Raw genomic sequence first — 21,436 nt, 5'->3', positions numbered from 1 at the left:
CTCCTGATCTAAAATCTTACGCTTCTTCTTGCAGGGTGGGTGTCTAAGTCTGTCTGCTGAACATGCACTGATCTTTATTGTGTTTCTCTTCCAGTAAGAAACTCTCAGCCAAGCTCGCTGTGTATCTGGACTACCTCATCTGCAGTGTGACTGCAGTGGTCAAAGACGGCTTTAACCCTTTCTTCACTGGCACACCGATCTGCTTTCCCCCCGCCAGCGGTCACAAGGTTCTCCCGGTCGTCGCTTACCTCACATGTACAGAAACTGCCACCAGTACGGCTGGATGCACACAGGAACTGCAGCATCTGGCGTTCAGCCCTTCGTCAGATCTGGTGAATTTGTTGCAGCTGAAGCACAGAACACCAACCAGTCTGCTTCAACTTAGAAGATCTTGGTGTTTTGTTTTTTTTTTTGCTTTCTTGTAAATAAACGGTTCAGTCGTAAGTACTCTGCAAAACGTCCCATCAGAGGCTCTTTAACCCTCCTGTTGTCTTCATTTACAGGCACCAACAAATATTGTTTCCTTGTCTGAAAGAAATTCAACAAAGAAATTCCCCAAATTTCTGAAAAATTGCAAAACCTTCAGGAAGAAAATTCCAATAATTCCTTAAAAGTTTCCCTCAAAAGTTTTATTTTTAAAAAATTCCCCAAATTTGGCAAGAAATACAAATTTTATAAATAAATAAAAATTGCAAATATTTTCAAAAAATGAGTAAAAATCTTCCAAAAAAATCCTAAAAATATCTAAAGTGATTCCATATATATCAGTAAAACTTCTAATATTTTCTTTAAGAACATTCACAAAAAAATCAACCAAAATCCAGCAAATTTCACTGGATTTTGGTTGATTTTTTTGTGAATGTTCTTAAGAAACATTTTTAACATTTCTTTTTTCCACCAAAAAAATGTTCAAAGATTTCCCAAAAATGTTGAAAATGTGGACATCAGAAGTTTCACTGTGAAAATATGTATTTTTTCCACATTTTCAAACTTTAAAACGGGTCAGTTTGACCCGCAGGACGACATGAGGGTTAAATATTTTCTCTGAGCAAACTTTTTGCTTTAACGCAGTCAGGCGATGGTCTGAAGTGCTGCAGGCTTTGCGGCACTCGCATCGGTTTTTGACCCAGAACGACGATGTTTTCCTGCTTGTCTGACTCTCTGCTGTTTATCCGTCTGAGCTCAGTAACGTGAACCACAGTGAGGCTCCGACACCTTCGCTGATGGTTGTTCCACACCTTATTTGCTGCAGTTTGTTGATGACGTCTCAGCAGCTCCTGACTGCACGGTGAATACGTCATGTACTCTCATTCAGTAGAGCTGTGATTTTTGCCTTTCCAGAGGCTGGTGAGGACAGTCTAGATGCATTGTACAGTTTGATTCAGTCACGTATGTGTTGTTTTGTTGTAATTCTATCTTTGGTTTCTTCAGTGATTTGGACATCTGACAGGATGACCGACATTCTCTAGACTCACGACATTTTCTGGTGTAGTAAAACGACTTTTCTCTGTTGTGTAGTATTATTGTATATCATTTCTATCACCTCAGACAGCCACAACATTAAAACCAGCTGCCAGATATTGTGTAGGGCATCAACATGGGCAGGTGTTTGGAACCCGGATGTTGGCAGTGGATCCTTTGGGTCCTGTAAGTTGTAATGTGGGGCTTTCACAGATCAGGTTTGTTCTGTTCTGTCACATGGATGCTCCATCAGATTAGTGAGAAGTCTGGAGGCCGAATTAACAATTTCGGCTTTTTGTTTTGGTCTTTTTAGAATATCTGTGTGGATTTTCAGTCATCCAGGTCCTGTTAGTCCTAAGAGCTTGTGCAGAAGGCGACTGGACCTCTCATCAAGAGGTTTCCACAGCTCTAACTGGATCGTGTGTAGTCCTAGATATATGTACAGGGTGTCCATAAAGTCTCTTTACAATCTTCAGAATTTCTTACAAAGGCAGCTGATAAGATATCTTAGCCAGATTTGTTTTATTGTAATCAGTGTTTATTAAAGTTTGTAGTCACATTGAAATTGTGTGTTTCAGGTATCCTGTTGATGAAAGAGGTACTGTTAAATGAAACCCTAAAAAATGGCTACTCCTCAAGAGAAGGCACACAATGTGTATCATGGTTTATTGAGACAAAATCGGATGTGGAGACTCAGCAAAACTACAGAACTAAGTATGGAAGAGATTCACCATCATGTCCTTCAATTCATGCATGACACAAGAAATTTATGGAGACAGGGACAGTGTTGGATAAAGGGAGGAGTGGGCGACCAAGAACATCTGAGGAAAACATCGAGTTTTATTTAACAGGACCTCTTTCATCAACAGGATACCTGAAACACACAATTTCAATGTGATTACAAACTATAATAAACACTGATTACAATAAAACAAATCTGGCCAAGATATCTTATCAGCTGCCTTTGTAAGAAATTCTTAAAACTGTAAAGAGACTTTATGGACACCCTGAATATTCACCACAAAATCCAATAGTTAAATGTTCAATTAAAAACCCAAGACTGACATGGTTTGACATGGAAATGGTTGTGAATCTGCCAGGTGGAGGATGAAGAGAACTCAAGCCTGCATTATAAGCAGCTGATAAGTGGTGTCCTAGAGCATTTAGAGATGGATGTTCAAGCCCCACAGAGTTCCATAAAGTCATCCAGTGGCCTTCAGCAGAAGCTCCTAGATGTTTTGTGGTTTTGTTGGGTGCATTGTTCGGCTAGGACCCACGGTTTCCCAGCTGATCATTGCTTTGTAATGAAATAATCAATGTTATTTAAAGTTGTGGCTGAGTGATGTGAGACCAGTTAGAAATGTTGGAGAAGAAGAATTAAATGGGGAAAAGTTGGGTTAAGTTGTCCAGAAGCATAGAAAACATTACATGTTGTTTTTCAAATCCTATAGCTGGTTAAAAATGGGGAGAAAAAATGCAAAAATAGGATTTCTTCATTTTGATTAGTTGTGAAAAATCCACCTAGACTACTGGCGTTCCTGTCGACTGTATATGTGTATATAGTAGAACGCATTTATAGATCATGTTTACAAGTTATGAGTAAACTGAGTATTTCTGCTACCTTAATTTGTTCTCAAGCAAAAATCATGTTTGTCGCTTGTTCCATAGATCAAGCACCTTGTGCACTTTAGCAAATTCAGTTCTAGCTCTAAATCTTTTAACACGTTTGTGTTTAAAACTGTTCGCTGGAGGAAGAGCTCACAGGTTTCCAGTTATTTTTCCATGTGAGATGTAGAGAATATTCTCCATTTTCTGATCGCAGTATTTCATATTGGATCACAGTAACGATGATCTTTTCTCCCACAGTTTGAAATATTGACTTTATTGTGGGGTGTAGAGAAATCAGCCCAAAGCTGTGAATCTGTAGCTGTTGCCTTATAAAATATTCACAACACACTGAATTTCCTGGCAGTCAAACTTCTGTAATATTCATAATATATTCAAAGAAACGTTTCATTTCAAAAATTTGAATGTAAATATATATAATTGTATTGCTTTCTGAAGCTGCTGTCCTGCCATGCTGAATCTGTGCCTTTCCCTTACAATGTCTTATTTTATATTTTTACTCTTAAGATTTGGTGGCTAGATCAGACTCTATATATTAAATTTTGACTAAAAGAAATGCAACTGTAAATACCATGGCTCTTTTGTCACATTTACTGCTTCATCCAGTCTCTTTTTCCTCACAGAAATGGTTACATGGAGACACAACTGTTAGAAAATAATACATTAAGATCTCATACATCCGATTTTTTATTTTATAAATCACTACTGTATCATCATAAATAACAGCTTTCACCAGATAGATTCATTTCCGCAGTGTCGCTGGCATTCTCCACTGTTGAAGGCCACTGTAGATTTAAAGTCGTGAGCCGACTGATCTGTTCTGTATTCCTCTCATACATGATCAGGGCTGGAAACTTCCGCTAAGAGGTGGTAATTACGTTACAGTCTGCGCCTTTTGTGTAGCTGTGTTAGGTCATGCTGAGGTCAGTGGATTAATCCTTTCCGCTGACAGGAAGCTTAATTGAGACCAAAACACATCTAGATTTAAGTCGGCAGAAGAAGCACACAATTACCTTCCACAATCAGGACAAAACAAAGTCCAGTTCTTTCTCATCATAAAAAAAAACAACAAAACTGAACAAAACCCAGCAACCGGTCGTGGAATATGAATCAGTGGCATCATGAGTCCCTTCTTGGTTAAGTGCAGCACAGACACACAATCCAACAACAGGCAGGCAGTGAATTCATCTCAGTTGGCACCAGTCTTTGGTCCCTGCAGTCTGGCACGCTTGGCCTCCTCATCGAGCTCATCCATGATCCGCTCCTGGGACACCGAGTAAAACGTGTAGCCGTCTGACGCAGGAGCAAGAGGTCAAGGCCAGTATTTGAAAGGATGAAGAAAAGTACTGGATATTACACGACAAAAGAGTGATTAAAGAAGCCTGTCAGCCAGCTAGTTGCAGAAGTTGAACTGTCCTTGTGCCATTTTTTGAGTCAATGCTACTTTATTAAGCCAACCTGGCCGGAACTAATGTACGGTACTCTACAACAACTGTCTTGGAATATAAAGTAAATTCTACTTCTATAACATCAGTTTTCATATTATATTTGTTAGTATTTGTTGCCCTGGAAAACTAACTCTCCATCGTGGTTACCAGGACTGAGTGTCAATGTAGAGAAGAAATTTTAAGTTACTGTTCTATTAAAACTAAATAGTTGTGCACACTGTTCAACAGACAAACACAAAATAACGGACTGTGGAGGTTTTGTGGTCTATTAGCAAAACATTCCAATAAGAATGCATGGAATTTAAAATTTTTTTTTCTTCCTTACACTCCGAAATCTTACCTTCACGATCATTTGCATACAGCCAACATTGCAGTTTTATTCTGATACACAAGTAGATATATTCTGAAGGTTTTTACAGAGATGTTAGTTCATTTATTATTCTCAGTCTGATGTAAGGATATCATTTTTTTGGTAAAATAATGGTGAAAATGGGTCCTTACTGTTTCCTGATTTATTAAGTGAAAAAAATAAGATACCCCAATGAGGTACCCCCTCGTACATACTTCTAGTACATAACCAAAACACAACAAAAAAATATTGTCTCAGTTAAAGTAATCAACAGCAGAAGGGTTTTTTTTAATGTTCAGTGATTATCAGTTAGTTACTCATTTATCCAGTTCAGACTTATAGATACTAAAAAAAATCAAATTGGACATATTTATGTCTTGTATGAAAGCAAAAGGAAAATCTGAAAAAGCAATCTCGCCAGGTTTTAAGATCATTCGTGCATGAAAGTTTGTAAACATCCATTAGAAGCTGGCAGTGATGCGTTCAGGGACCAGGCTGGTCAGAAACACCTGGAGGGCATCACTGCAGCTGGTCGCTAACTTATTAAAAGAAGCTTTAACTTCGGTACAGCTAAAGACAGCAAATTAAGCCTGCTGATAATTAAACATTAGCTTTATAGCTAATAATCAAAACAACCAGCGTTCATGTTTATGTGCTTACTACGCGAAAACACTCCGATTTCCCTTACAGCTACTTTAGCCCGCTGTTTGAATCCAATGAAATTTAGCTCAATTTAAAAGGCAGTTTTGAGAATTAGCTGTCGGTTAAATTCTAAAAACAACATTAGTGTTAGAGGTTGTTATCTAACCCAAACTCATGGACCACAGGGTAACTTTAGCATGCTAAGCTAACGTTACATAGTTCACCTTGCGTTGACGTTAGCGTGCTCGGCAAGGATACAGATGCCCAGAACGAGCGCTCCGAAGGCGAGCCCCGTCACCACGTTCCGCGTCCGCAGCTTGCTCGTCTTCTTCTTCCACTGTTCAAGCTCCACCTGCCTGATGAAGTGCAGCTGCTCCTTAGAGAGACCCTCCTTGGTCGGATCTAGCCTGCTAGCGAACGGAGCATCGGACTTCGGAGGCGTCTTGTCAGCCATGTCTGCGGTCAGTGAGGCGTGTGGGGCTGTTTTACAACTGTTAGCCGCAACGCCGAGCTACAAATCATACGCTCGGTCCGCGGCGATGCGAGTTTCCGGCCAGTTTGTTAGTAGATCTACGCTGAGCTCTGCCAGCGCAGCTTTAGCTATGTGCTAACGGAACATAAATGCGTAACGTCCAAATGAGCCCCCAGTAGCACCTTTTTGTTCCTAGGAGTAAAACTACGTGAACAGCGCCATCTTTTGGAAAACATAAGATTTAGTTTTTTGTGTTTCTAGTTCATTTTGGACAAATTTGAACGCAATATTCTTCCAGTTTGTTTTAAATATAACTAATTTCGTGGTCTCAGTCAAAAAGCTAACGTTTGCCGGTTTAGCTGAAATGGCCAAAAGGCTGCTTTGCTCTCCAAACCAAAGTGACGTCGTCAGTTTGAAATTTCGAGAAGCTTCTTCTGAGCTGCTCACTGATTTTCTGTTTAATTTCAACAAAAGGAACAAAGACAGTCTCAACAGTTTATCAGAATGTAGCGGCACCTTTAAGAATAAAAGACTCATAGGTAAGTAAAAGTTTAGAATTTTTCATTTTAGCTTGCTAATAACCGTTGTGTCAAATAACTGCTATGAACCGTTTTGCTAATACAGTTAAAAAGTTAAAGCTAGCTAGCGCGGCCCCGGCCAAAACCGGCCCACCAGAGGGTCTAGTATAAAGTAAAGTATAAAAATTACTTTAAATTTTGTCTTTTTGTGTCTCATTTTTGTAATATTTTGTCATGTTTTTGTTTTTTTTGTCTTTTTTATCTTACTTTTGTCATTTTATGTTTTGCTTTACTCATTGTTTGTGTGTATCGTTTTGTGGGTTTTTTTTTGTCTCGTTTGTGTTGTCTATTTTTGGTCCTTTTGTTTCCCGCTTTTGTCATTTTTGTGTATTTTTTTGTCCTTTGTCTCATTTTTTGTCATTTTGTTTCTCATTTTTGTAGTTTTGTATCTCATTTTTCTAATATTTTGTCTTGTTTTTGTTGTTTTTTTGTCCTTTTTGGGGTTTTTTGCCTGACTTTTGTCATTTGTCTCATGTTTTTGTCATTTTGTTTCTCGTTTTTGTCTTTTTGTGTTTCCTTTTTGTCTCGCTTATGTTTTTTGTCTTATTTTTGTCATTCTGTGTTTTGTTTTATTCTTTTTTTGTGTTTTTTTGTCTCGCTTGTGTTGTTAGTCTATTTTTTTTGTCATTTTGTTTCTCATTTTGTCAATTTTTGTCTAATTTTTGTCTGTCGATTTTTTTTGTCAATTTGCAACTTGTTTTGTCAAATTTTTTTGTCTCTTTTTTGTTTATTTCCTGACATTTCTCTCATTTTGTTGTCATTTTGTTTCTCATTTTTGTCGTTTTGTGTCTCATTGTGTCTCGTCTGTTTTTTGTCTTTTTTGTCTGACTTGTCGTTTTAATCATAAGGTAAAACACTAAATCGTTGAGTTATATTGCATCACTCAATTTTTAGAAAAAAATAACATTTAGTCTACCCTTTCTAATATAAATGGTGCAATAATGAAGACCAGAAAAGCAAAAAAGTAGATGATAAATACATTTCAAGTCAAACAATAATAATAAGTGTGCAATACCTAGAAAAACACATTCACAAATAATGTTTGCATGAGAGTTTGGTGAACAAATAGTGCTATCTGCCTTTTTACACCACTATTTGAACACTTTTGTTAATACAGGTACATTTTTAAGCCAAATGTCAGATTTTAAATGGTATTTATGTTAGTAATTGTTATTTGGATAAACAAACTCAGAGTTTTCTTTTGCCACATTTTGCACATTTGAATTTCTAAATTACACCGCACACCAGGTAAGACATGTTTAATTTACTTATATGACACACAGGTGTGATAACTAGCAGGTAAATGCTTCCTTGTTTTTTTTTTTACTGCAGTTGTATGAGGCATTGTTTGGGATCTTGACATGATTAAGATGCTGAAGTTAGCCTCTGATTCGGCAGTTAATGTAGCCTGCATGCGAAAAAAATAAGTGAACTGTCCCTTTTCCCCCGTTTTGACAACTGGAATAAAAGGTTTCACAAATCAGAAACAGTGTTAAATACACAAAAGCCTTTCTGACACAATCAAGTCCAGATTCGACCAGTCTATATATAGTGTTTGTTCTAAATCTGGACCTAGTTTATTGTTGTCTAAATGTAGAAAAGCTGTTCAATTTGCCCCTTTCGCATTTGCACAAATAGAATAAAGGTTTCACAAATCAGAGACTGTGTTTTAAAGACTCTTTAACCTCTCTGAGACGACGCAATCCAGATTTGACTAGTCTATATATAGTGTTTTTTTTTTTATCTGGACCTAGTTTAATGTGGTACAACGTAGAAGAGGCAGTGCAGTTTTCTTTTTTTAGTAAATAGGTAAAGGTTCCACAAATCAAAAACAGTCTAACACACCCTTTACCCTCTCTGAGACAATCTAGTCCATATTCGACTCATCCAAATACAGCGGTTTTAGATCTGGTCTGGTCTAATGTGGTCCTGATGTGAGCAGTGAAGTCTACTTTATTTCCTTTTTCTCAAACAGAATTAAGGTTTCACAAAGCAGAGCCTGTTTTTTAAAGTAGTCTTTAGCCTCTCAGAGACAATCTTGTCTAGATTTGACCCGTCTAGGATCCGAACCTCATCTAATCATGCCAAAAGAAACACAGAAATCTCCCTTTTTGGCATTTTGACAGATAAAATAAAGATTTCAGCAATTTACCTAAAATATCTAACATGGTTTTACATCATTAAAGTGATTAAACTTTTCTCTTTAGTGCTGAATCAGAAGCCAACTACAGCAGGTGTTTGACCACCTCAGCAGGCTTTAGATTTTAACCTAACTGTTGCACCATTTTCAAGTTGTTTCAGAGTAAATGGAATATAAAATGTGAGCTTCTATGCCGCAGTAAGGTAATTTCACCTTGTTTATGCTGAGAACATGTTCCACATTAATATTACAGTGAGTGCAGGCTACCTGAACGCTGATTCTTAAAGTGTTTGCCTTGAAATTGGTCTTTTTTATGATGTGTAAAGGTCTGCACACGTTTTATTTATTAGTAATTTGTGAGATAGCTCTTTAGATCAGAGGTGTCCAACTCATTTTAGTTCAGGTTCCACATTCAGCCCAATTTGATCTCAAGTGGATCGGACCAGTAAAATCAGAGCATATTAACCTATAAATAAACAGAACTCCATATTTTTCCTTTGTTTTAGTGCAAAAATGTTCACATTTAAGGAGTTATCTTTTTACAAAACATTATGAACATTATGAACAATCTGAAATTTATTAATAAAAATAAATTACATTTCAACAACATTCAGCCTCAGTTTATCATTTCCACATTTCAACTTCCAGATCACAAAGTGTCTACAAAGGAACAAAACATTTAGTCACAGCTATCTGGAACTGAATGATACGGTATTTTACTTTATGACCAAAACGACAAATATCAGACAAAAAAACAAAAACAAGACAAAATATTCCAAAAATGAGACACAAAACGACAAAAACGAGAACAAAATGACAAAAAAATTAGACAAACGACAAGAAACAAAACAAAATTGGACAAAAAAATGGACAAAAAAGTTACAAAGCGACAAAAAATGGACAAAAATTAGACAAAAAAATAGACAAAAATTACAAAAGCGAGAAACAAAATGACAAAAAAAAGACTAGCAACACAAGCGAGACAAAAAAAAACACTGAACGACAAAGACGATACACAAAAACAATGAATAAAGCAAAGCACAAAATGACAAAAATAAGACAACAAACATAAGCGAAACAAAAAGGAAACTCAAAACAACAAAAATGAGAAACAAAAACATGAGACAAACGACAGAAGTCAGACAAAAAAAGACAAAAAAACTACAAAAACAAGACAGAATGTTGCAAAAATGAGACACAAAACGACAAAAATTAGACAATAGGAAACAAAACAGAGACAAAAAATTTGACAAACGACAAGAGTTAGACAAAAAATGACAAAAGCGAGAAACAAAATGACAAAAAAATAGACTAACAACACAAGCGAGACAAAAAACCCACAAAATGACACGATACACAAAAACAATGAAGAAAGCAAAACACAAAATGACAAAAATAAGACAAAAAACATAAGCGAGACAAAAAGGAAATAAAAAGACAAAAACAAGAAACAAAATGACAACATCATGAGACAAAATATTACAAAAATGAGACACAAAATGACAAAAGAACAATCCCTTAACATCAAAACAACTTGTCATGGTCTAGAAATAATTTCACATTTGTAGTTTTCCTAATTTACAATCTGCAGTTAATGTCTTCTCGGTAATTTTTACACTTTGAGGGCCAGATTGAACCCTCTGGAGGACCAGTTTTGGCCTGAGGGCCACATGTTTGACACTCCTGCTTTAGATAGTCTAGGAGTAGAGATTCAGGTGCTGCTGGGGGGAAAAGTTCACCCATAAAGTCCCATAACTCCACCTCAAACCAATAATAAATAATAAATGATACTCAGAGTTTATCAGCTACCTGTGTTGCTGATAAAAAATAAAAATAAAACCTATCCATAACCTAATGATAGCTTATCTAACCCCAGCAACTCACAATAAAACAATAACATGTTCTGTTAGTTACATTAATCATTAGAGAGGCTGAGAGATTGTGAAACTGAGAAATCTCCATGATAAATGTTTAGACTTCACTCATCAGATCAGACTTTAGCGGACAGTAAAATAACATTCAAGCTATTTATGATCAACTATAATCTATTTTAAAGGTGATGAGTGTCTTTATCCAGCAGGTAGTGCCTATAGCTGAACAGGACGACCTGTATGTGGCCCACTAAGCCTCACTACACCCTCTCATTACACACCTGGAATTGGGAACCCTGTCATTATGGAGGTCCAGTCTCAATATAAATCTTAGCAGAGTCCACCAGCTGCCAGCTCCTTGGCACACAAACCAACATCCAGAACATCCATATGCTCCGTTGTAGCTCACACATCAGCTAAAATATAGTTTATTTGAATAATTATTAGGTGTGACATTCCCTGGTTTAACCTGTTGTTCAGACAGGATGGAGCAGACAAAAGTCAAATACTTAAATTCCTTTTAACCCTCGTGTCGTCCTACGGGTCAAAATTCACCCATTTTATTAAAGTTTGATAATGTGGGAAAAAAAAATTGGTGGAAAAAATGTTAAAAATGTTTCTTTAAGAACATTCAGGAAAAAAAAACAACCAAAATCCAGTGAAATTTGCTGGATTTTGGTTGATTTTTTGGTTGATTTTTTTTCATCAGAAGTTTCACTATGTAAATTTTTTTTTCTCCACATTTTCAAACAAGACGCAGGATGACACAAGGGTTAAAGCTGATTTTCTTCTAAATTACTGTCTGCAGATGTACTTGGTATGTATTAGGTGATCTGCTGAGTTCATGGTTGCATTCAAAAACACGTTTTAATGAACTGTTCTTTGCTCACTTCCTGTCTTGTGTTACTCAGAGCACATCCTCCTGATATCCAGAGAACTGAGACTTGACCCGCTGGCTGGATACCACGCTATTGAATTACTTCAAAGGTAAAAAAGGAGCGGCACATATAGCGTTTCCTGTCACACCCTGTGCATTATTGGTTTAGACATGCCCTTATGTGGATTATTATCATTTTTTAAAAAACTTTTTATTTATTCCACATAGGTAAAGCAGATCTTCAAAAATCACACCACCACACTTTACAACCTACTCACTCCATATCATGTTGCCTTCAATCATAAATACATATAATAGCTCCTTTCTGTACAAGTCATACATAAGTCAAGATTACATATTTTACACAGATGCCAACAGCAATCTTGATTCTGACTTGTAATATTCACTAGCATGGGTGAGTATGCAACTAAAAAACAACTTATTTAAGTAAAATAAATACATAAAAAAAAAAAGAGGTATTTAGAGCTCTGGTGTCACTTGTGTTATCGATTTCCATCTCCTCTCAAATTTTTCTAGTTTCACTTGTAGCCTTGCTGTGATTTTTTCCATCATAAAAGCCTTTTTTACTCAGTTTATCCATTAATTATGTTGGGGGGATGCGGCTTCAACCAATTGATTGTGATCATTTTCTTTGCTATCAAGAGCAGGACTCTCGACAGGTATCTACTATCTCTGTCTATCAGATCTTCAGGTAATATCCCGGGTATATACAGGGTTCGATCAAGATGGAGATCAACACCCACAATTCCTTTTATTTCTATTTTCACACACCTCCAAAAGTCACCCACAATGAAGTCACCCACCATGCCACAGTTCCTCCAACACAAATCGGATGTTTTACTGTATTTTGCGACAACAGACGGGGTGTTAAATTTACGCATCTTCACTTTCCAATCGAACTCCCTCCACGTTGGACTGTTTGTTAACCCTCGTGTCATCCTGCGGGTCAAAATTGACCCGTTTTAAAGTTTGAAAATGTGGAGAAAAGAAAACATTTTGACAGTGAAACTTCTGATGTCCACATTTTCAACATTTTTGAGAAATCTTTGAACATTTTCTGGTGGAAAAAAAGAAATGTTAAAAATGTTTCTTAAGAACATTCACAAAAAATCAACCAAAATCCAGCGAATTTCACTGAATTTTGGTTGATTTTTTTTGTGAATGTTCTTAAGAAAATATTAGAAGTTTTACTGATATATATGGAATGACTTTAGATATTTTGAGGATTTTTTGGAAGATTTTTACTAATTTTTTAAAAATATTTCCAAGAATTTTCTTGCCAAATTTGGGGGATTTAAAAAAAAAAAAAAAAAAAAAACTTTTAAGGGAAACTTTTAAGGAATTATTGGAATTTTCTTCCTGAAAGTTTTGCATATTTTCAGAAATTTGGGGAATTTTTTTGCTGATTTTTTTTTGGATTTTTTTTCAGACAAAGAAACAATATTTTTTGGTGGCTGTAAATGAAGACAACAGGAGGGTTAATTTATGTCCATTTCTGAACGTTTCCTCCCAATCATCCTCTGTTATTTTTAGGTATGCTTCCAATTCCCATCTTTCTTCAACATCCATGTTATTGTCGCTGGATTCATATTGTAAGGCTTTATATATTCTTATGTGGATTATTACCTCCCCCAGGTTCATGGTGAAGCACCTTACAGATTTGCTCACCACGCCCACTCCTCCAGGTGCAGCTGGTGAGCAACCAAGAAGTTACGAAGATGCTATTTTTGCCAAGCTCAAAGACAGATTCCCCCTCGTCGTCTTCTCCTGTGTGCAGCTCGCGAGCAAAATGTCTTTGCACAGTCATGTAAGTTCTGCATTGAAAGCAAATGTTATTTTTCACCATCTGGCTGCCACTGAAACCAAAATTAACAAAGCAAGTTAAATAAATATCCATATATTAATTTTTTTCTTGATTCTTTTCATGTTGGCGGTGAGTAATACCTCCTCGTTGGGCGCCACGAATTCCTTCTTGGAAGAAACCCCTGACCTCAAACTGCAGCCTCCAAAATGTCCAAACACTTGAGTCAACTCTTCTCTAAAACAACAACTGACTGAACAAAAAACTGAACATTATAACCTTTGTGGCGGAAGAATATATGTGAAGCTGTGAACTAAAGTGTCCACACATGTTAAGTCCATGTAAATCAGGGTGGTCTTTAGTTTCCAGTGACTCCTATAACTCTTAATTTATTTTCTGTGATGGAATCTTTGAAACACATCCGTCTGTTACAAAAAACAATCATGTATTTTGGTTCTTACATAGATTTATTGAAGGTCTTCTAAAAATTACAAAATCTGCTGGGTCAAAAATAAACATACAGCAATGCTAATGTTTGGTTAACCCTCATGTCGTCCTGCGGGTCAAAATTAACCCGGTTTAAAGTTTGAAAATGTGGAAAAAAAAAAAAAAATTCACAGTGAAACTTCTGATGTCCACATTTTCAACATTTTTGGGAAATCTTCGAACATTTTTTGGTGGAAAAAAAGAAATGTTAAAAATGTTTCTGAAGAACATTCACATAAAAAAATCAACCAAAATCCAGCGAAATTCACTGGATTTTGGTAGATTTTTTTCTGAATGTTCTTAAAGAAAATATTAGAAGTTTTACTGATATATATGGAATCACTTCAGATACTTTTAGGATTTTTTTGGAAGATTTTTATTCATTCTTTGAAAATATTTACAAGAATTTTCTTGCCAAATTTGGGAGATTTTTTTTAAATAAAACTTTTCAGGGAAACTTTTCAGGAATTATTGGAATTTTCTTCCTGAAGGTTTTGCAAATTTTAGGAAATTTGGCGATTTTTTTTTTTTTTTGCTAATTTTGGAATTTTTTTCAGACAAGGAAACAATATTTTTTGGTGCCTGTAAATGAGGACAACAGGCGGGTTAAATGTCCTTTGGCATTTGCCAAGCCCTCTGATTAAAAATAGATTAATCTTATAAAGTTGTTATATTTTTCAGATGATTGACAACAACACTGCGGTGCGCTTTCTGCACTCAGCCGGCCACCGTGTTTCCAAACAGACTGTCCTAGAGTCGGAGCTGATGGTCTTGAAAGGGCTTGAGTTCAACGTAAATGTCACAAACCCTATGACGTACGTGGAAATACTCCTGGAGGTGCTCGGTAAGACAAACACAGACTTAGTTCAAACTTAGAATGTTAATGTAACGGGCTCTGTGATGATAATTAAATTCATTTACGAGCTGCATTTAAAAATGAAAACTAAACTCTCGTAGGACACAACGAGCCGTCCATCCCTGTGGACCGACTTTATCACCACTGCCAGCATGTTGTCCAGTTCATCAGCCTGCAGAGGACGGCCATCTTCGACACCTTGTTAACGACGACCACTCAGTGTGTCGAGCCATCCATGGAACAGAGGTGTTAGATTTCTCCTTAAGACATAGTTTCTGATGTTTTGGGACAGGTGGTTGTTGTCATGGTGGAGTGGACAAGCTGCTTGACTGACAGATGAGTTGATTACCACCATCTGACAGCCATCTACGCTGTTTTGGCTCAATATTTTGGCCTGCGCTATCATGTTTCTCGTATCACTCGTCCCCCTGCAGCACATTTACCCAAGAGCTATTAAATCCTGACAGGCTAATGCTGTTGCTGGAGGAGGTTATTAAACCTGCGGTAAATGGATTATTTGGCAACTTGGAAAAAAACTGTGAACACAACATTAACCCTCCTGTTGTCCTCATTTACAGGCACCAAAAAATATTGCTTCCTTGTCCGGAAAAAATCCAGAGATTCAGCAAAAAAATTCCCCAAATTTCAGAAAATTTGCAAAACCTTCAGGAAGAAAATTCCAATAATTCCTTAAAAGTTTCCCTTAAAGATTTTATTTTTTAAAAAATCCCCCAAATTTGTCAAGAAAATTCTTGTATTTTCAAAAAAATGAGTAAAAATCTTCCAAAAAAATCCTAAAAATATCTAAAGTGATTACATATATATCTGTAAAACTTATTTATTTTTATTTATTTAAATATTTTCTTTAAGAACATTCACATAAAAATCAACCAAAATCCAGCGAAATGGATTTTGGTTGATTTTTTTGTGAATATTCTGAAGAAACACTTTTAACATTTCTTTTTTTTCTACCAGAAATGTTCAAAGATTTCCCAAAAATGTTGAAAATGTGGACATCAGAAGTTTCACTGTGAAAATATATATTTTTTTCCCCACATTTTCAAACTTTAAACCGGGCCAATTTTGACCCGCGGAACGACACAAGGGTTAACATTTTGTCAACTTTTGAGACATAGTGAACTTGTTAGCATGCAGTTTACACATCCAGCTGATTAGCATTCATTTAAAGGCTAATTTCCTGTTCAAGCAGGGGTAGGTGTTATTTTTATGGCATCACTGAGCAATAATTCCATGCTTAATCTTTCAACAAATTACAATTCATGTTGTCTGAGAACAAACTAGACTCCATCCTCCTGACTTAAGAAATCTAGCCTGTAATGAGAGATATTAACCAATCATAGAGCTTTTTACTCATCAGATAAGACAGGAGGAGAACATATTTTTTCAAATTCTAGTATTTTTTTATTTTTATTTTGCCTTTTCCGGATTCCTGCCGGCTACAGCTTTAAAGTTCTCTTTCTTTCCTTTACTTTGAGCTCTGTTTTTTTTTTTTTGACAACTTCACTAGCAGCTAATGCTCCACCGGCCTGTCGTTTAACTCTGTTTATCTGCTATTTAGCGCTGAGCATGTCGTGTCAGGTGTGAACTTTCTCTGTCTCTGTGAGCAGTTAGTGTGAAAAAACAACAAAGTTTTGTGCCACAAAACCAAAACCGTGAGCTGAAAGATACTATAAAGCTGCAAGACGCTGTTTTCACAGCAACACGCAGCCATTTGGTTGATTGTTAATATGAAAGCACTGATAATGTTTGCTTTAATGCTGCATTTATCACCTCTGAAAACCAGAGAGAAGTTTGTGACAGTGACAGAAGACTGCATGCTCCTTGGTGTTGGTGTCATCGCCGTGGCTACATTCATCCTCCATTTCAGAAAATGGAAGCAGGTGAAACACTTTTTAGTCTTTGTCTTAAAGCAGGAGTGCGAGACTTTTACAAATAACTGATTGTTTGTGACATTTAAACCTCGCGTCCTGCGGGTCAAAATTGACCCGTTTTAAAGTTTGAAAATGTGGAAAAAATTATTGCAAAATATTTCCAAGAATGTTCTTGCCAAATTTGGGGGATTTTTAAAATAAAACTTTAAAGGGAAACTTTTAAGGAATTATTGGAATTTTCTTCCTGAAGGTTTTGCAAATTTTCAGAAATGTGGGGAATTTTTTTGCAGATTTTTTTGGATTTTTTTTTTCAGACAAGGAAACAATATTTTTTGGTGGCTGTAAATGAAGATAACAGGAGGGTTAAAAAATCCCACAATGCTCATTCAGCCCATCAATGCAGGGTGAATCTATGTATTTTTCAGTATACAGGAGTTTTAAATGTAGCATCTGTGGTGACATTTTTGTGTTGGAGCACCGCTAATGATGCGTTTTGCATCAGTCTTTAATGATGGATTTGCTAGAGCTGTGAAATGTAGAGATGGAGAAGGAGCTGGCTACAGCAGCTAAGAATATCACAAAAAAACCCTCTAAGGTGTCTACGAAAAATTTCAGATAACAAAGAACCTAACATTCAGAGGAGGTATTTACAATCTTAACCCTCCTGTTGTCCATATTTACGGGCACAAAAAAATATTGTTTCCTTGTCTGAAAAAAATCCCAAAAAATCTGCAAAAAAGTTCCCCAAATTTCTGAAAATTTGCAAAACCTTCAGGAAGAAAATTCCAATAATTCCTTAAAAATTTCCCTTAAAAGTTTTATTTTAAAAGAAATCCCCAAATTTGGCAAGAAAATTCTTGTAAATATTTTCCAAAAATGAGTAAAAATCTTCAAAAAAAATCCTAAAAATATCTAAAGTGATTCCATATATATCAGTAAAACTTCTAATATTTTCTTGAAGAATATTCACATAAAAATCGACCAAAATCGAGCGAAATTTGCTGTATTTTGGTTGATTTTTTGTGAATGTTCTTCAGAAACATTTTTAACATTTTTTTTCCACCAGAAAATGTTCAAAGATTTCCCAAAAATGTTGAAAATGTGGGCATCAGAAGTTTCACTGTGAAAATATTTTTTTTTTCCACATTTTCAAACGTTTAACCGGGTCAATTTTGACCCACATGACGACACGAGGGTTAAAAAGAAAGCAATCAGTGCTGATGGCAAACGGATTATCTTTGGTGTGACTTTTCCTTGTTGGAGTGCGCCAGAAGAAGAGATGGGATGCCACTTTACTTGGACATGTTGGTATTTGTGAAATGTTGTGCAATAGAATATGTAGCTATTACATTTACTCTACCTAAAAAATGGATTGTTGAAGGTTCACCTGGAGGCTCCTGTAACAGGCTTGAGTTGATCGTGTTTATGTAATTACTGTCACTGCCAGAAGGGGGAGGCAAAAGTTCCACACTTCAGGTTTAATTATGAAGTGTAAATTTAAAAAATCACCTAAAGAAGTCAACATTCAGAGGCAGCTGGATTTATGTGTTGACAGAAAATCCAGGAGTAATTCTTAGCAGTGATTAACACCCCAAGAAAAACTGAAGATACGGAGCTGTGCATCATCTTTTATGCTGTGAGCATCGGTCTTTTTCCCACACCTTTAGATCGTATGATAGGAGAGACAGTTTTGACACAATTATAGCTTTTTATTGGTCAGATCTTGTCACCAAATATCGTGTTTCATCGTTAGATTACATTTCACAGCGGACATGCTATTAGGTTATCATTAGGTCATGTTTTACAGACAACATGCCCAGACATGTTCAGACTTTTTTCTCCACATCTTACCTCCTATTATTTTGTGATAGATTTCATGCATATTATACTTGTGTGGCTTGTTATGATTCCAATATATATTTAAAGTCCGAATACCTTAAGTCAAGGGTGTCAAACATGTGGTCCACGGGCCAAAACTTGCCCATCAGATGGTCCAATCCTGCCCATGAGACGACTTTGTAAAGTGTAAAAACTCCAGAGAAGACATTAGCTACAGATTGTAAATCAGTAAAACTACAAATTTTATATAATTTCTAGACCATGACACGTTGTTTTGATCATGAAGTAAAATACTAGATTGCTAATTATTCTTTTGTTGTTTTATGCCTCATTTTTATGATATTTTGTCTTGCTTTTGTTGTTTTTTGTTTTTTGTGTGTGACTTTCTTCTTTTTGTCGTTTTGTGTTTCCTTTTCGTCTTGCTTGTGTTTTTTGTCTTATTTTTGTCATTTACTGTTTTGCTTTATTTGTTGTTTTGTGCATCATTTTTGCCATTTTGTGTTTTTTTTAATCTCACTTGTGTTGTCTATTTTTTGTTGTTTTGTTTCTCGCTTTTGTCATTTTTAAAATCCCGTTATTGTCATTTGTTCATTTTTTTGTTGGTTTGTTGCTTTTTTTGTCAAATATTTTGGCTCTTTTTTGTTTTGTTCTGTGCCATTTGTCGAATTTTTTGTCATTTCGCCACATCAAGTCACCAAATTGATCAAAGTTAAAGCAAGAGCATATTTAATCTGTCATAGATGGATTCTATACAACACAAAGCGCACACTTTTTGACAACTTTTTCATGAAACTCTTGCAGGTAGTCGGAGAACTGAGCCACATCACTGGAATCTCAGGGAGGAGCATCAGTGAATTCGCTCATGTGACATTGGTGCACATAGTCGGTACTGGTTTCCCTCAATTATAAACTTTAATCCTGACAACTAATCCACTGAACACTTCATAGGATTTTTTTTTTTTTTTATGGTTAAGTTTGTAGATGTTGACACAGCAAAGAAAATCTGTTTACTAGAACATACCTGAATAATTTTACCTGTCCTTTCTGTTAAGCAAGATTAATTTAAATGTTACAGATGAAACGTTTACCTGTCAGCATATATTAATTTCTACATCTGATTTAGCGTTATTATAGCAAAACAGTAGCTTCATATACTGATCCACTCGACTGAATTAAATGCGTTGTAGTTTACTGTAATACTGATGTGTTTTGTGTCACAATTTGAACTGAACTTGGACTTGTGTTTTGAGAGGGGGGTCCTCGTCTCTGAATCTTCCAGAGATGCTTGAAAATGCCTTTTTTGGCAAAATCAGTCTGCAGAGAGAAATGAATGACTCAGTTTAATACTAAATAAAGATTTTAGTATTCAAAATTCTGTGTTTATATTCTTATTCATATATTTAATCTTCAGATACTCGTTTGGAACTAGAGAAATGTTTCAACTTTTTTGCTAATTGGGGCAGACTAAAACTACTTGAGAAGAAGAAGAAGGCAAAATGTTCACCCTATCAATCAGACGTTATCTAAGTTACGAGAATCAACAAGTCAAACAGTCGAACGCCTCAGAAACAAATACTTGCTCTGCTGTATGAGCGGACGTATGTGGTTCTGCTCCTGGGATGAAGCTGTAGAGGGATGCAGTCCATCTTGAAACAGAATCATTTCTTCAATTAGTATTTTTTTAAAACAACAAACAAAAAAACAGTGCAGGGATTTGGTTTTTCTGTTTCAGTTTACCTGTTGTGGTCTGTAAAAGTCACCCCAGTCAAATATGTCTGGATCCAATGTTATCTTCCCCTTACAAAGTTCACATCTGTGGAGAATAGGGATACCTAACCCTGGAAGCATGAGTACAGCCTGCCTTTAGTAAGTAACTGTCTTACTGATGTGCAATAATATGCAACATTAAACTTTTCACCTTTAGGTGTCTACTGACCTGACTGGAGTTTGGTCTGGATCCAAGTTTTCAGACAGTCAAAGTGAACGAACCGCAAACTTCCTGAACACAGGCAGGGCGACAGCAGCGGGTTGGACGGTGAAGCTTCACCGCTGAAGCAGATCCGACACTGACGGCCCTCATCCTCTAGTAACACAGCAGGAGATGACCCAGTTTAAACTGCACAGTAAGTTTTTCTAACAGGACTCTAACATGATGAATAGTGACTTGCCAGTTACCATTTTGGTATTAAAACATAACTTTAAAATGAGTTTCTAGTAAAATATAACACCTTATCAGTGTGTAGTTTTAAAGCCAGAGTGAAGAATCCTACAGGATAATGTAGAATTTTGTTGCAGATAAACAAATACGAGCGTGAAATGTCAATTTTTGGATTTTTTTTCAGAGAAGGAAACAATATTTTTTGGTGCCCATAAATGAGGACAACAGGGGGGTTCCCTGTTGTCCTCATTTATGGGCACCAAAAAATATTGTTTCCTTCTCTGAAAAAAAATCCAAAAATTCAGCCAAAAAATTACCCAAATTTATGAAAATTTGCAAAACCTTCAGGAAGAAAATTCCAATAATTCCTGAAAAGTTTCCCTTTAAAGTTTTATTTTAAAAAATCCCCCAAATTTGGCAAGAAAATTGTAAATATTTTTTAAAAAATGAGCAAAAATCTTCCCAAAAAAATACAAAAAATATCTAAAGTGATTACATATATATCAGTAAAACTTGGAATGTTTTCTTTAAGAACATTCACAAAAAAATCAACCAAAATACAGTGAATTTCGCTGGATTTTTGTTGATTTTTTTGTGAATGTTCTTAAACATTTCTTTTTTTCCACCAAAAAATGTTCAAAGATTTCCCAAAAATGTTGAAAATGTGGACATCAGAAGTTTCAGTGTGAAAATATATTCTTTTCCCCACATTTTCAAACTTTAAACAGGGTCAATTTTGATCCGCAGGACGACACGAGGTTTAAAACTGGCCTTCAGTTATCAGGTGCCACAGGAGAGGAGCTGATAACTGAAGGCTCTGCCTCACATTCTACTTTTAGAGATTCTAGGAACAACAAGTAAGCCTGCCGTCTGAAAGTGAAGAGTTCTGCTAGGATAATATGGTACTATCAGGTCTTTA

The 21,436-nt window shown here is 36.0% G+C and overlaps 3 protein-coding genes across 5 annotated transcripts in view; 2 read left to right on the top strand and 1 right to left on the bottom strand.

Annotated features, from left to right (window-relative positions):
- The window catches only part of wnk4a (WNK lysine deficient protein kinase 4a), a 67,064-nt gene extending 63,388 nt beyond the window's left edge, over positions 1-3,676 (top strand). For both annotated transcript variants that reach the window (XM_055004173.1, XM_055004172.1), the window contains one exon: positions 95-3,676. In XM_055004173.1, the coding sequence (XP_054860148.1) occupies positions 95-97 (3 nt within the window). In that variant the 3' untranslated portion in view covers positions 98-3,676. The remainder of the gene's footprint in view (positions 1-94) is intronic.
- Positions 2,282-6,122, bottom strand: LOC111585369 (cytochrome c oxidase assembly factor 3 homolog, mitochondrial). Of its 2 annotated transcripts, none has more exons than XM_035941300.2 (2): positions 5,751-6,122; positions 2,282-2,335 (listed from the first exon to the last, which is right to left on the bottom strand). In XM_035941300.2, the coding sequence occupies exons 1-2, from the start codon at positions 5,978-5,980 to the stop codon at positions 2,302-2,304; spliced, it is 264 nt and encodes an 87-aa protein (XP_035797193.2). In that variant the 5' UTR covers positions 5,981-6,122; the 3' UTR covers positions 2,282-2,301. The 2 variants fall into 2 exon arrangements, with proteins under 2 accessions (XP_035797193.2, XP_023150598.2); XM_023294830.3 differs by lacking the exon at positions 2,282-2,335 and adding an exon at positions 3,757-4,380 and having other exon boundaries at positions 5,785-6,077.
- Positions 6,123-6,157: 35 nt separating this feature from the next.
- On the top strand, positions 6,158-19,684 carry cntd1 (cyclin N-terminal domain containing 1). Its single transcript, XM_055004176.1, has 7 exons — positions 6,158-6,537; positions 11,499-11,574; positions 13,121-13,292; positions 14,454-14,616; positions 14,730-14,874; positions 16,433-16,529; positions 19,161-19,684. Exons 1-7 carry the CDS (start codon positions 6,363-6,365, stop codon positions 19,266-19,268), a joined length of 936 nt encoding a protein of 311 aa, XP_054860151.1. The 5' UTR covers positions 6,158-6,362; the 3' UTR covers positions 19,269-19,684.
- Positions 19,685-21,436: the final 1,752 nt, after the last annotated feature.

The sequence above is a fragment of the Amphiprion ocellaris genome, chromosome 18 (assembly GCF_022539595.1).
Source record: "Amphiprion ocellaris isolate individual 3 ecotype Okinawa chromosome 18, ASM2253959v1, whole genome shotgun sequence".
In the NCBI taxonomy this organism is placed as follows: domain Eukaryota; kingdom Metazoa; phylum Chordata; class Actinopteri; family Pomacentridae; genus Amphiprion; species Amphiprion ocellaris.
The sequence above is the reverse complement of the archived record's forward strand: the minus strand, read 5'-3'. Positions and strand labels throughout refer to the sequence as shown.